Here is a 15,702-nt window from a genome sequence, read left to right on the forward strand (position 1 = left end):
GTGACTCAGTTCAGTAACAGCATGGTCCAGTTAGTGACTCAGTTCAGTTACAGCATGGTCCAGTTAGTGACTCAGTTCAGTTACAGCATGGTCCAGTTAGTGACTCAGTTCAGTTACAGCATGGTCCAGATAGTGAATCTGTCCCAGTTCAGTAACAGCATGGTCCAGTTAGTGACTCAGTTCAGTCACAGCATGGTCAGAGTTAGTGACTCAGTTCAGTTACAGCATGATCAGAGTTAGTGACTCAGTTCAGTTACAGCATGATCAGAGTTAGTGACTCAGTTCAGTTACAACATGATCAGAGTTAGTGACTCAGTTCAGTTACAGCATGATCAGAGTTTGTGCCTCAGTTCAGTTCCAGCATGGTCCAGTTAGTGACTCAGTTCAGTCACAGCATGGTCCAGTTAGTGACTCAGTTCAGTCACAGCATGGTCCTGTTAGTGACTCAGTTCAGTCACAGCATGATCAGAGTTAGTGACTCAGTTCAGTTACAGCATGATCAGAGTTAGTGACTCAGTTCAGTTACAGCATGGTCAGAGTTAGTGACTCAGTTCAGTTACAGCATGATCAGAGTTAGTGACTCAGTTCAGTTACAGCATGGTCCTGTTAGTGACTCAGTTCAGTTACAGCATGATCAGAGTTAGTGACTCAGTTCAGTTACAGCATGGTCCTGTTAGTGACTCAGTTCAGTTACAGCATGATCAGAGTTTGTGCCTCAGTTCAGTTATAGCATGGTCCAGTTAGTGACTCAGTTCAGTCACAGCATGGTCCAGTTAGTGACTCAGTTCAGTCACAGCATGGTCCTGTTAGTGACTCAGTTCAGTTACAGCATGATCAGAGTTAGTGACTCAGTTCAGTCACAGCATGATCAGAGTTAGTGACTCAGTTCAGTTACAGCATGGTCAGAGTTAGTGACTCAGTTCAGTTACAGCATGATCAGAGTTAGTGACTCAGTTCAGTTACAGCACGGTCCAGTTAGTGACTCAGTTCAATCACAGCATGGTCCAGTTAGTGACTCAGTTCAGTTACAGCATGGTCCAGTTAGTGACTCAGTTCAGTTACAGCATGGTCAGAGTTAGTGACTCAGTTCAGTTACAGCATGGCTAAGTTAGTGACTCAGTTCAGTTACAGCATGGTCAGAGTTAGTGACTCAGTTCAATCACAGCATGGTCAGTGACTCAGTTCAGTTACAGCATGGTCAGAGTTAGTGACTCAGTTCAATCACAGCATGGTCAGAGTTAGTGACTCAGTTCAATCACAGCATGGTCAGAGTTAGTGACTCAGTTCAATCACAGCATGGTCAGAGTTAGTGACTCAGTTCAATCACAGCATGGTCAGAGTTAGTGACTCAGTTCAATCACAGCATGGTCAGAGTTAGTGACTCAGTTCAATCACAGCATGGTCAGAGTTAGTGACTCAGTTCAATCACAGCATGGTCAGTGACTCAGTTCAGTTACAGCATGGTCAGAGTTAGTGACTCAGTTTAGTCACAGCATGGCTAAGTTAGTGACTCAGTTCAGTCACAGCATGGTCCAGTTTGTGTCTCTGTCCCAGTTCAGTAACAGCATGGTCCTGTTAGTGACTCAGTTCAGTTACAGCATGATCAGAGTTAGTGACTCAGTTCAGTTACAACATGGTCAGAGTTAGTGACTCAGTTCAGTCACAGCAGGTCCCAGTTAGTGTGTGTGTGTGTGTGTGTGTGTGTGTGTGAGATACATCTTACCTTATTGCTGCCACGGCATGGCCCAGTTCATGTATGACCCCACTGACCAGCAAAGCAGAGAAGAAGTAGGCCAGCTGGCTGACTGGCAGGTTGATACCTGGGACCTGCACACACACATACACAGGAGTCAGTACACAGACACAGACACACACACACACACACAGACACACACGTTCTTTGTACGTACCACCACCTGTAGTGTTTGTTGATTGGCTCCCTGAGGGTGGTCTGATGTCATCTGATGGACAGTCTGCTGCAGGGTTCTAATTAGCAGCACCACCGAACCACACATAGACACCAGCCCAAACACTAGACCACTGGTAAACCTACACACACACACACACACACACACACACACACACACAATTGTGGAACCGGGAACCGAGGGAATTAGGGTTAAGAGGGGTCAGGGATAAGAAGTCAGGTCTTACCAGAGAGGTAGAGGGCATGAGGGTTAAGGGTCAGAGGTCAGGTCTTACCAGAGGGAGAGTGTGTGAGGGTTAGAGGGCATGAGGGTTAGAGGTCAGGTCTTACCAGAGGAAGAGGGCATGTGGGTTAAGGGTCAGGTCTTATCATAGGTAGTGTGCGTGAGGGTTAGAGGCCAAGGGTCAGAGGTCAGGTCTTACCAGAGGTAGAGGGCATGTGGGTTGATGCGAGCGCAGCGTGAGAAGAGGCGGTTGAAGAGGGAGGTCTGCCACCGGATGTGGAACGGAGAGAGAGACAGACCCTTTGACCCTAGCCACATCTCATAACAATGACCATATGACTCAGACAACTGAGGGAGAGGAGGAGAGAGGACGTGTTACCTCTGCCCCGACACACATATCAAATACATTTGATTAATTCAAATGTATGTTTTAGCACAATATTCCAAATACCAGTATCACAAGAATGAAGGTTTTGTTCTTTTAAAATTTTTATTTCACCTTTATTTAACCAGGTAAGCAAGTTGAGAACAAGTTCTCATTTACAACTGCGGCCTGGCCAAGATAAAGCAAAGCAGTGCAACACAAACACAGGGTTACACATGGAATAAACAAGCATACAGTCAATAACACAATAGAAACTAAATTAAGTCTATATACAGTGTGTGCAAATGGCGTGAGGAGGTAGGCAATAAATAGGCCATAGTAGCAAAGTAATTACAATTTAGCAGATTAACACCGGAGTGATAAATGAGCAGATGATGTGCAAGTAGAAATATTGGTGTGCAAAAGACCAGAAAATAAAATCAAATAAAAACAGCATGGGGATGAGGTAGGTAGATTGGGTGGGCTATTTACAGATGGACTATGTACAGCTGCAGTGATCGGTTAGCTGCTCAGATAGCTGATGTTTAAAGTTAGTGAGGGAGATAAAAGTCTCCAGCTTCAGTGATTTTTGCAATTCGTTCCAGTCACTGGCAGCAGAGAACTGGAAGGAAAGGCAGCCAAAGGAGGTGTTGGCTTTGGGGATGACCTGTGAGATATACGTGCTGGACTACGGGTGGGTGTTGTTATCGTGACCAGTGAGCTGAGATAAGGCGGAGCTTTAACTAGCATAGACTTATAGATGACCTGGAGCCACTGGGTCTGGCGCCTAATATGTATGGAGGTCCAGCCGACTAGCGCATACAGGTCATGGGTGGGTGGTATAAGGGGCTTTGGTAAAAAAAAAAAAACAGATGGCACTGTGATAGACTGACTCCAGTTTGCTGAGTAGAGTGTTGGAAGCTATTTTGTAGATGACATCGCCGAAGTCGAGGATCGGTAGGATAGTCAGTTTTACTAGGGTAAGTTTGGCGACGTGAGTGAAGGAGGCTTTGTTGCGAAATAGAAAGCCGATTTTAGATTTCATTTAGGATTGGAGATGTTTGATATGAGTCTGGAAGGAGAGTTTACAGTCTAAACAGACACCTAGGTATTTGTAGTTGTCCACATATTCTAGGTCAGAACCGTCCAGGGAAGTGATGCTAGTCAGGCGGGCGGGTGCGGACAGCGAACGGTTGAAAAGCATGCATTTGGTTTTACTATAGTTTAAGAGCAGTTGGAGGCCACGGAAGGAGTGTTGTATGGCATTGAAGCTCGTTTGGAGGTTAGTTAACAGTGTCCAAAGAAGGGCCAGATGTATACAGAATGGTGTCGTCTGCGTAGAGGTGGATCAGGGAATCACCCGCAGCAAGAGCGATATCATTAATATATACAGAGCAAAGAGTCGGCCCAAGAATTGAACCCTGTGGCACCCCAGAGAGACTGCCAGAGGTCCGGACAACAGGCCCTCCGATTTGACACACTGAACTCTATCTGAGAAGTAGTTGGTGAACCAGGCGAGGCAGTCATTTGAGAAACCAAGGCTGTTGAGTCTGCCGATAAGAATACGGTGATTGACAGAGTCGAAAGCCTTGGCCAGGTCGATGAAGACGGCTGCACAGTACTGTCTTTTATCGATGGCGGTTATGATATCGTTTAGTACCTTGAGCGTGGCTGAGGTGCACCCGTGACCGGCTCGGAAACCAGATTGCACAGCGGAGAAGGTACGGTGGGATTCGAAATGGTCAGTGATCTGTTTATTAACTTGGCTTTTGAAGACTTTAGAGAGGCAGGGCAGGATGGATATAGGTCTATAACATTTTGGGTCTAGAGTGTCACCTCCTCTGATTAGGGGGATGACCGCGGCAGCTTTCCAATCTTTAGGGATCTCGGACGATACGAAAGAGTCTTATGAGCGTTTAGGTCCGCTTGTTCTTATGTTGTCTTTTTGGTCTGTCTCCTTCACTCCTGCTGTGACTCTGCACTCTCTCATTTACACACACACACCCCAAGCCTCTCCCCCACACCCCAAGCCCCTCCCACTCAACAACAAAGATAAGAGCACTGTCTCTCAGACAAGCGGTTTGAACTCCGTACTTGCATTTTAGCTTTGGTCCAACAGAATCGGTCTTATGGACATCAAAACATTATTTTACTGTGATAGAGGAGAAAACCTTCCTAACTATACCCTATTTACTCCTCAAATTGCACACAGAACAGACCCCATTAGAACCAGAGACATCTCAACTCCTCAAATTGCACACAGAACAGACCCCATTAGAACCAGAGACATCTCAACTCCTCAAATTGCACACAGAACAGACCCCATTAGAACCAGAGACATCTCAACTCCTCAAATTGCACACAGAACAGACCCCATTAGAACCAGAGACATCTCAACTCCTCAAATTGCACACAGAACAGACCCCATTAGAACCAGAGACATCTCAACTCCTCAAATCACACACAGAACAGACCCCATTAGAACCAACATTGAATATGGAAAATGAATGCTCAGTTTGTTGGACGCGGCATTATGGTAACATGTACCGCTAGAAGCATTTTACCCAAAGACTGTATTACCAGCTGTCTAGTTTTATAAATGTGCAATAAGCATGAAACAATTATATAAGGAATTGGCAAGTTATTCTCATTGTGAAAAATAAGGTAGGCCACTTGATTTCAACACTTGAACAAAGTGGACTGGATAGCATTCTGTTCAAACAGTTGGAGATGGACAGAAGGGTGTGTTCATAACAATTCAACTGTTCTAACTTGCTATTAAGCAAATACATCCAAGTTGGCAAGACTTTAAATACAAAGACTAGCTGGCTAATCACTAACACGTGGGCTTGTGTTTGAGAGACTTGTTTATGAGACCTTGGTTCATTTTCTATAATAATTGCGACAAGATGTTGGTCATTAGTAGTAGATGTGCATAAAATGTGCAAAAAAAGTCATTTTCATAGATGGACAGACATGAAAGCGACTATTGCAAAAAAACAGGTAAACTATTTTGATAAAATAATTAAAATTATCAAATGGTTCTTATGGTGGTGGAAGGTTTATACTAAATTTAGCCTAGGTATAAATAAAAAGGCCTGTTTGAAGTGCAGTGTATTTCACCTTAAATTGTACAACTAAGCTTATATAGAGAACACACACACAATACAGTTGGAGTCGGAAGTTTACATACACTTAGGTTGGACTCGTTTTTCAACCACACAAATGTATTGTTAAAAAATCTATAGTTTTGGCAAGTCTATTAGGATATCTACTGGGTCATGACAAAAAACATGTCCAACAATTGTTTATAGACATATTATTTCACTGTATCACAATTCCAGTGGGTCAGAAGGTTACATACACTAAGTTGACTGTGCCTTTAAACAGCTTGGGAAATTCCAGAAAATGTCATGGCTTTAGAAGCTTCTGATAGGCTAATTGACATAATTTGAGTCAATTGGAGGTGTACCTGTGGATGTATTTCAAGGCCTACCTTCAAACTCAGTGCCTCTTTGCTTGACATCATGAGAAAATCAAAAGAAATCAGCAAAGACTTCAAGAAAGTAAACTGTAGACCTCCACAAGTCTGGTTCATCCTTGGGAGCAATTTCCAAACGCCTGAAAGTACCACATTCATCTGTACAAACAATAGTATGCAAGTATAAACACCATGGGACCATGCAGCCATCATACCTCTCCAGAAGGAGATGCTTTCTGTCTCCTAGAGACATGTACTTTGGTGCGAAAAGTGAAAATCAATCCCAGAACAGCAGCAAAGGACCTTGTGAAGATGCTGGAGGAAACAGGTACAAAAGTATCTATATCCAAAGTAAAACGAGTCCTATAATCGACATAACCTGAAAGGTTTTTCATGGTACAGGGTGTATGAGTTGATATATAAAACAACGCAAGATTCAAGACTTCCTGCTTTTCAGCTAAAATTATTATGTAGAATTCTTGCCAACAAAATGTTGAATATTTGTGGCATAAAATCATCAAAGCTCTGCAGATTTTGTTGTGAGGATACAGAATCAATAGACCATTTATTTTGGTATTGTTCTCAGGTAGCCGGTTTCTGGTCTCTGGTCTCAGGTTCAGGAATGGCTGAAAATGCATAGCATTGATCTAAAATTGACCCTAGAAAAATTATTTATCTTCAACTCTGTAGATTCTATTCGATTAGATAGATTGAAATTGTACGGTAAATATCATAACATAGTTGAAAGATATGTGTTGCGTAAAAACCCGAAGAGGGTGGCCAGCAGAGATAGATGGGATGGGCTGAGGGAAGCTGAGAGTTAGTATGTGGAATTGGAGACAAGTGGGAGTGGAGTTGCTGTATGAGAGACAGAATGATGGGATGTGCTGAGGGTTGGTATGTAGAATTGGAGACAAGTGGGAGTGGAGTTGCTGTGTGAGAGACAGAATGATGGGATGTGCTGAGGGTTGGTATGTAGAATTGGAGACAAGTGGGAGTGGAGTTGCTGTGTGAGAGACAGAATGATGGGATGTGCTGAGGGTTGGTATGTAGAATTGGAGACAAGTGGGAGTGGAGTTGCTGTGTGAGAGACAGAATGATGGGATGTGCTGAGGGTTGGTATGTAGAATTGGAGACAAGTGGGAGTGGAGTTGCTGTGTGAGAGACAGAATGATGGGATGTGCTGAGGGTTGGTATGTAGAATTGGAGACAAGTGGGAGTGGAGTTGCTGTATGAGAGACAGAATGATGGGATGTGCTGAGGGTTGGTATGTAGAATTGGAGACAAGTGGGAGTGGAGTTGCTGTATGAGAGACAGAATGATGGGATGTGCTGAGGGTTGGTATGTAGAATTGGAGACAAGTGGGAGTGGAGTTGCTGTATGAGAGACAGAATGATGGGATGTGCTGAGGGTTGGTATGTAGAATTGGAGACAAGTGGGAGTGGAGTTGCTGTGTGAGAGACAGAATGATGGGATGTGCTGAGGGTTGGTATGTAGAATTGGAGACAAGTGGGAGTGGAGTTGCTGTGTGAGAGACAGAATGATGGGATGTGCTGAGGGTTGGTATGTAGAATTGGAGACAAGTGGGAGTGGAGTTGCTGTGTGAGAGACAGAATGATGGGATGTGCTGAGGGTTGGTATGTAGAATTGGAGACAAGTGGGAGTGGAGTTGCTGTGTGAGAGAGAATGATGGTCAAACGAAAGGGGGGGAAAGTCTAAATAAAACAATAAAAGTACATTTGAATGACACTAAGTGGCAGTGTTTTTACAACTAATCCGGTTTGCCTGGGGCTGATGCCGTGCAGGTGTTTGTACACATGCATATACACACAAATAAACACATACAAGAACACACATACATGTAACAGTGCCAGACATACACACAAACATATACAGTAGGCATTGCTGTTATGATTTTAGTTGTCCTTTGTTTTAAATGTATTTTGTTTTATTTTTGCATTGTTTGCTGCTTTCTTCTGTCTTTTCCTTTTTTCTCTTTAGTCCATTCTCTTGGTTGTTGGTGCGTTGGGGGGTTCTTGGGGGTGGGGAATGGAATTAATTGTATTTTTATTGTCCTCGGGGAGGACTGTGGGAGGGATCTTGACTGGTTGAGGGACAGCTATTGGGGAACTGTGGGAGGGATCTTGACTGGTTGAGGGACAGCTATTGGGGAACTGTGGGAGGGATCTTGACTGGTTGAGGGACAGCTATTGGGGAACTGTGGGAGGGATCTTGACTGGTTGAGGGACAGCTATTGGGGAACTGTGGGAGGGATCTTGACTGGTTGAGGGACAGCTATTGGGGAACTGTGGGAGGGATCTTGACTGGTTGAGGGACAGCTATTGGGGAACTGTGGGAGGGATCTTGACTGGTTGAGGGACAGCTATTGGGGAACTGTGGGGGGATCTTGACTGGTTGAGGGACAGCTATTGGGGAACTGTGGGAGGGATCTTGACTGGTTGAGGGACAGCTATTGGGGAACTGTGGGGGGATCTTGACTGGTTGAGGGACAGCTATTGGGGAACTGTGGGAGGGATCTTGACTGGTTGAGGGACAGCTATTGGGGAACTGTGGGAGGGATCTTGACTGGTTGAGGGACAGCTATTGGGGAACTGTGGGAGGGATCTTGACTGGTTGAGGGACAGCTATTGGGGAACTGTGGGAGGGATCTTGACTGGTTGAGGGACAGCTATTGGGGAACTGTGGGGGGGGATCTTGGAGGGTTCGGGTTTCACAAGATTGTAATCATGAAAAAGGAAACTATGACATATTTCACATCACTATCATGCACACGCACCCTCACACATAAGGATGGCTCTGCTGCAGAAAGACTGATACATGTTTGATAGTAGTAGTAGTAGACACCCTCACACATAAGGATGGCTCTGCTGCAGAAAGACTGATTCATGTTTGATAGTAGTAGTAGTAGACACCCTCACACATAAGGATGGCTCTGCTGCAGAAAGACTGATACATGTTTGATAGTAGTAGTAGACACCCTCACACATAAGGATGGCTCTGCTGCAGAAAGACTGATTCATGTTTGATAGTAGTAGTAGACACCCTCACACATAAGGATGGCTCTGCTGCAGAAAGACTGATACATGTTTGATCGTGGTAGTAGACACCCTCACACATAAGGATGGCTCTGCTGCAGAAAGACTGATTCATGTTTGATAGTAGTGGTAGTAGACACCCTCACACATAAGGATGGCTCTGTTGCAGAAAGACTGATTCATGTTTGATAGTAGTAGTAGACACCCTCACACATAAGGATGGCTCTGTTGTGGAAAGACTGATTCATGTTTGATAGTAGTAGTAGACACCCTCACACATAAAGATGGCTCTGTTGCAGAAAGACTGATTCATGTTTGATAGTGGTAGTAGACACCCTCACACATAAGGATGGCTCTGTTGCAGAAAGACTGATACATGTTTGATAGTAGTAGTAGACACCCTCACACATAAGGATGGCTCTGTTGCAGAAAGACTGATACATGTTTGATAGTAGTAGTAGACACCCTCACACATAAGGATGGCTCTGTTGCAGAAAGACTGATACATGTTTGATAGTAGTAGTAGACACCCTCACACATAAGGATGGCTCTGCTGCAGAAAGACTGATACATGTTTGATCGTGGTAGTAGACACCCTCACACATAAGGATGGCTCTGCTGCAGAAAGACTGATTCATGTTTGATAGTAGTAGTAGTAGACACCCTCACACATAAGGATGGCTCTGCTGCAGAAAGACTGATTCATGTTTGATAGTAGTAGTAGACACCCTCACACATAAGGATGGCTCTGTTGCAGAAAGACTGATTCATGTTTGATAGTAGTAGTAGACACCCTCACACATAAGGATGGCTCTGTTGTGGAAAGACTGATACATGTTTGATAGTAGTAGTAGTAGACACCCTCACACATAAGGATGGCTCTGCTGCAGAAAGACTGATACATGTTTGATAGTAGTAGTAGACACCCTCACACATAAGGATGGCTCTGTTGTGGAAAGACTGATACATGTTTGATAGTAGTAGTAGTAGACACCCTCACACATAAGGATGGCTCTGTTGCAGAAAGACTGATTCATGTTTGATAGTGGTAGTAGACACCCTCACACATAAGGATGGCTCTGCTGCAGAAAGACTGATTCATGTTTGATAGTAGTAGTAGTAGACACCCTCACACATAAGGATGGCTCTGTTGCAGAAAGACTGATTCATGTTTGATAGTAGTAGTAGACACCCTCACACATAAGGATGGCTCTGTTGCAGAAAGACTGATTCATGTTTGATAGTAGTAGTAGACACCCTCACACATAAGGATGGCTCTGTTGCAGAAAGACTGATACATGTTTGATAGTAGTAGTAGACACCCTCACACATAAGGATGGCTCTGTTGCAGAAAGACTGATACATGTTTGATAGTAGTAGTAGACACCCTCACACATAAGGATGGCTCTGTTGCAGAAAGACTGATTCATGTTTGATAGTAGTAGTAGACACCCTCACACATAAGGATGGCTCCGTTGCAGAAAGACTGATACATGTTTGATAGTAGTAGTAGACACCCTCACACATAAGCATGGCTCCGTTGCAGAAAGACTGATACATGTTTGATAGTAGTAGTAGTAGACACCCTCACACATAAGGATGGCTCCGTTGCAGAAAGACTGATTCATGTTTGATAGTAGTAGTAGTAGACACCCTCACACATAAGGATGGCTCCGTTGCAGAAAGACTGATTCATGTTTGATAGTAGTAGTAGTAGTAGACACCCTCACACATAAGGATGGCTCCGTTGCAGAAAGACTGATTCATGTTTGATAGTAGTAGTAGTAGACACCCTCACACATAAGGATGGCTCTGTTGCAGAAAGACTGATTCATGTTTGATAGTGGTAGTAGACACCCTCACACATAAGGATGGCTCTGTTGTGGAAAGACTGATACATGTTTGATAGTAGTAGTAGTAGACACCCTCACACATAAGGATGGCTCTGCTGCAGAAAGACTGATACATGTTTGATAGTAGTAGTAGTAGACACCCTCACACATAAGGATGGCTCTGTTGTGGAAAGACTGATACATGTTTGATAGTAGTAGTAGTAGACACCCTCACACATAAGGATGGCTCTGTTGTGGAAAGACTGATACATGTTTGATAGTAGTAGTAGTAGACACCCTCACACATAAGGATGGCTCTGTTGCAGAAAGACTGATTCATGTTTGATAGTGGTAGTAGACACCCTCACACATAAGGATGGCTCTGTTGCAGAAAGACTGATTCATGTTTGATAGTGGTAGTAGTAGACACCCTCACACATAGTGTCTTGATGCTGTAGTGTTTGATAGTGTCTTGATGCTGTAGTGTTTGATAGTGTCTTGATGCTGTAGTGTTTGATAGTGTCTTGATGCTGTAGTGTTTGATAGTGTCTTGATGCTGTAGTGTTTGATAGTGTCTTGATGCTGTAGTGTTTGATAGTGTCTTGATGCTGTAGTGTTTGATAGTGTCTTGATGCTGTAGTGTTTGATAGTGTCTTGATGCTGTAGTGTTTGATAGTGTCTTGATGCTGTAGTGTTTGATAGTGTCTTGATGCTGTAGTGTTTGATAGTGTCTTGATGCTGTAGTGTTTGATAGTGTCTTGATGCTGTAGTGTTTGATAGTGTCTTGATGCTGTAGTGTTTGATAGTGTCTTGATGCTGTAGTGTTTGATAGTGTCTTGATGCTGTAGTGTTTGATAGTGTCTTGATGCTGTAGTGTTTGATAGTGTCTTGATGCTGTAGTGTTTGTCCTTCATGTTCTAATACTATAATGTTACCCCTTCCTTGTGTTTTTTGTAATAAAAAAGATAGAAGCCACTGCTCCAAAACCGCCATAAAAAGCCAGACTACGGTTTGCAACTGCACATGGGGACAAAGATTGTACTTTTTGGAGAAATGTCCTCTGGTCTGATGAAACAAAAATAGAACTGTTTGGCCATAATGACCATTGTTATGTTTGGAGGAAAAGGGGATGCTTGCAAGCCGAAGAACACCATCCCAACCGTGAAGCACGGGGGTGGCAGCATCATGTTGTGGGGGAGCTTTGCTACAGGAGGGACTGGTGCACTTCACAAAATAGATGGCATCATGAGGGAGGGAAATGATGTGCATATATTGAAGCAACATCTCAAGACATCAGTCAGGAAGTTAAAGCTTGGTCGCAAATGGGTCTTCCAAATGGACAATGACCCCAACCAACCCCAACAAAGTCAAGGTATTGGAGTGGCCATCACAAAGCCCTGACCTCAATCCCATAGAAAATTTGTGGGCAGAACTGAAAAAAGCGTGTGCGAGCAAGGAGGCCTACAAACCTGACTCAGTTACACCAACTCGGTCAGGAGGTATGAGCCAAAATTCACCTTACTTATTGTGGGAAGCTTGTGGAATGCTACCTGAAAGGTTTGACCCAAGTTAAACAATTTAAAGGCAATGCTACCAAATACCAATTGAGTGTGTGTAAACTTCTGACCCACTGGGACTGTGATGAAATAAATAAAAGCTGAAATAAATCATCCTCTACTGTTATTCTGACATTTTATATTCTTAAAATAAAGAGGTGATCCTAACTGTCCTAAAACAGGGATTTTTACTAGGATTAAATGTCAGTAATGGTGAAAAACTGAGTTTAAATGTATTTGGCTAAGGTGTATGTAAACTACAGACTTCAACTGTATAGACAGTGAATCGACCATATGTTTGAAAAAAATGTAGATATGATTTTTAGGCCATGTACGCACACCGATCGTGCTAGCCCCTGTACGCACACCGATCGTGCTAGCCCCTGTACGCACTGATAGTCCTAGCCCCTACAGGACTGTAACTACTCATTGGATATCATGAAATTGGGGATAAAAAGGGGCAAAAAAAATAAAAATTCACAAAAGAAAAAGTGATTTTGAGGTCAAAAAACCTGAAGACAAAAACTTGGGTTAATCAGTCTTTTGCTGGGTATCAAGTATTGATTTTCCAATTCTGCCCTCTAGAGGATTTAGCAGAAAATTACAAATGGCATTGAAATCTGCAATAAATAAATGTTGTACTTTATTTTAAGTCTCTTTTGCACTTTAACAGCTACAATAAATCCAAATCAATGTAAAAATCTAAAACTTTCTTCGTCACATGCGCCAAATACAACAAGTGTAGACCTTACCGTGACATGCTTACTGACAAGCCCTTAACCAACAGTGTAGACCTTACCGTGACATGCTTACTGACAAGCCCTTAACCAACAGTGTAGACCTTACCATGACATGCTTACTGACAAGCCCTTAACCAACATTACAGTTCTAGAAAGAGTTAGGAAAATATTTTCTAAATACACTAAAGTAAATTATAGAAAACACAATGACATAACAATAACGAGGCTATATACAGGGGGTACCGAGTCAATGTGCGGTGGTTCAGGTTAGTAATGAGGCTATATACAGGGGTACCAGTAGAGTCCATGTGCGGTGGTTCAGGTTAGTAATGAGGCTATATACAGGGGGTACCGAGTCAATGTGCGGTGGTTCAGGTTAGTAATGAGGCTATATACAGGGGTACCAGTACTGAGTCAATGTGCAGGGGTTCAGGTTAGTAATGAGGCTATATACAGGGGGTACCAGTACTGAGTCAATGTGCAGGGGTTCAGGTTAGTAATGAGGCTATATACAGGGGTACCAGTAGAGTCCATGTGCGGTGGTTCAGGTTAGTAATGAGGCTATATACAGGGGTACCAGTAGAGTCCATGTGCAGGGGTTCAGGTTAGTAATGAGGCTATATACAGGGGTACCAGTAGAGTCCATGTGCGGTGGTTCAGGTTAGTAATGAGGCTATATACAGGGGTACCAGTACTGAGTCAATGTGCAGGGGTTCAGGTTAGTAATGAGGCTATATACAGGGGGCACCAGTACTGAGTCAATGTGCAGGGGTACAGGTTAGTAATGAGGCTATATACAGGGGTACCTGTACTGAGTCAATGTGCAGGGGTTCAGGTTAGTAATGAGGCTATATACAGGGGTACCAGTACTGAGTCAATGTGCGGTGGTTCAGGTTAGTAATGAGGCTATATACAGGGGTACCAGTACTGAGTCAATGTGCAGGGGTACAGGTTAGTAATGAGGCTATATACAGGGGTACCAGTACTGAGTCAATGTGCGGTGGTTCAGGTTAGTCGAGGTAATTTGTACATGGAGGTAGGGGTGAAGTGGCTATGCATAGATAATAAACAGAGAGTAGCAGCAGTGTACAAAACAAATGGAGGGGGGGGGGTCAATGTAAATAGTCCAGTGGCCATTTGATTAGTTGTTCAGCAGTCTGATGGCTAGAAGCTGATAAGGAGCCATTTGGTCCTAGACTTGGCGCTCCGGTACCGCCTGCAGTTTCAGTGAGCGGGAAAAGGTGTTGTCGTGCCCTCTTCACGACTGTCGTGGTGTGTTTGGACCATGATAGTTATTTTGACGATAAACACAAGGGCATGCTAATTTAAAAGATGGCTAGTCATCATTAGCCTGGTTCTGTATGGAGGCACATTATGGAACACTAACGAAATGGTGCAACCAACTGAAAAGGTTGGTAGCACAGTAGTAATGTTACGGTTGTTTCCAAAGCTCCGAGGCATCGACATTGCTAAGCAGTTTCATTCGAAACAGTGTGCTGATGCTTGTATCACTTTATCAGAAATACGTGATCAATTACGTCCGATGCTTATTTTTGTCGAACAACCACCTGAGAAGATAAAAGGCTACTGGCATGTGCGACGTCATTTATAATAATGTGGCTATTCTAAATGATTTTGACCAGCAGGTGCGACTAGCCCCTATTTAGCAGTGTCCCCAACACCATTGCTGAGTCCAAACTAGCCCCTGGCCTTACCCCTCTTAGTCTAGACCAGGATGGGACAACTCCAGTTGAGGCCTAATTGGTGTCCCCAGCTAATAATCAACGAATCATGATCTTCAGTTAAGAATGCAATTCGTTAATCCGCTGTGTTTGTTCGGGATGTGGAACACCGCTCTGACCATCTCAGGTAACACATTCTGCTGTGTCAGATGGAAACGTATCGTAATAGTGAACTGGTTAGTTAACGTTAGCTAGCTAACTACCTCGTATAAGTCAAATATAACAGCAGGTTAATTACATAACAATCTCGTTAGATCGGGTCCGTCGTGCAGATAACTTGGTCGATGGACCGGATCTAATGACTACCGTTAGCGAGCATATAGTCAGTAAAACATTACAACACCGGGATCGTAACATTACCTTCAGAAGCACGTCTGTCAGATAGACGAAGCACCAGCCGCACAAAACACACACCACGAGCGGCACGGGAATCATGACGAGAGAAAGAGCAGACACATAGAGGGGAGAAGAAATATAACACACTCAATCTCTACACGGTTACAGACAAGCTCATCATCTTCCCCACTGTGCGACGCCACTTCCGGGACGATGCCGCAAGGCCAGAGCAGTCGATAAGGTCAGACAGTAGTGTAGAATGATCGTCCGGGTAAATGCCGGTGTGGTGCCGAAAATCTCCCCCTTCCCGTGAAACCGCACACACTCAGTTCTTCATTGGTGCGACTTGCTTGATCGTTGACACTCCGTTGTCAGTTTAGCCAACATTTCACTGATCTTAGAAAGCATTTTTTTATTTGTGTCCTTCAGGGCAGCTGTCAATGAT

The 15,702-nt window shown here is 43.8% G+C and overlaps 1 protein-coding gene across 1 annotated transcript; it reads right to left on the reverse strand.

The window, feature by feature from the left end:
• Positions 1 to 1,713: 1,713 nt before the first annotated feature.
• On the reverse strand, positions 1,714 to 15,380 carry LOC121843909 (membrane-bound transcription factor site-2 protease-like). The gene is made up of 4 exons (XM_042313779.1): positions 15,282 to 15,380; positions 2,350 to 2,498; positions 1,911 to 2,049; positions 1,714 to 1,827 (listed from the first exon to the last, which is right to left on the reverse strand). The coding sequence occupies exons 1-4, from the start codon at positions 15,354 to 15,356 to the stop codon at positions 1,720 to 1,722; spliced, it is 471 nt and encodes a 156-aa protein (XP_042169713.1). The 5' UTR covers positions 15,357 to 15,380; the 3' UTR covers positions 1,714 to 1,719.
• Positions 15,381 to 15,702: the final 322 nt, after the last annotated feature.

This window comes from Oncorhynchus tshawytscha, unplaced genomic scaffold, assembly GCF_018296145.1.
Source record: "Oncorhynchus tshawytscha isolate Ot180627B unplaced genomic scaffold, Otsh_v2.0 Un_contig_882_pilon_pilon, whole genome shotgun sequence".
In the NCBI taxonomy this organism is placed as follows: domain Eukaryota; kingdom Metazoa; phylum Chordata; class Actinopteri; order Salmoniformes; family Salmonidae; genus Oncorhynchus; species Oncorhynchus tshawytscha.

Coding starts and splice junctions, on each gene's coding strand:
- LOC121843909 (XM_042313779.1), bottom strand. CDS start 15,356: ATGATTCCCGTGCCGCTCGTGGTGTGTGTTTTGTGCGGCTGGTGCTTC. Junction 2,050..2,349: donor CCACATGCCCTCTACCTCTG/GTAAGACCTGAC, acceptor GTGTGTGTGTAG/GTTTACCAGTGGTCTAGTGT. Junction 1,828..1,910: donor AACAAACACTACAGGTGGTG/GTACGTACAAAG, acceptor GTGTGTGTGCAG/GTCCCAGGTATCAACCTGCC.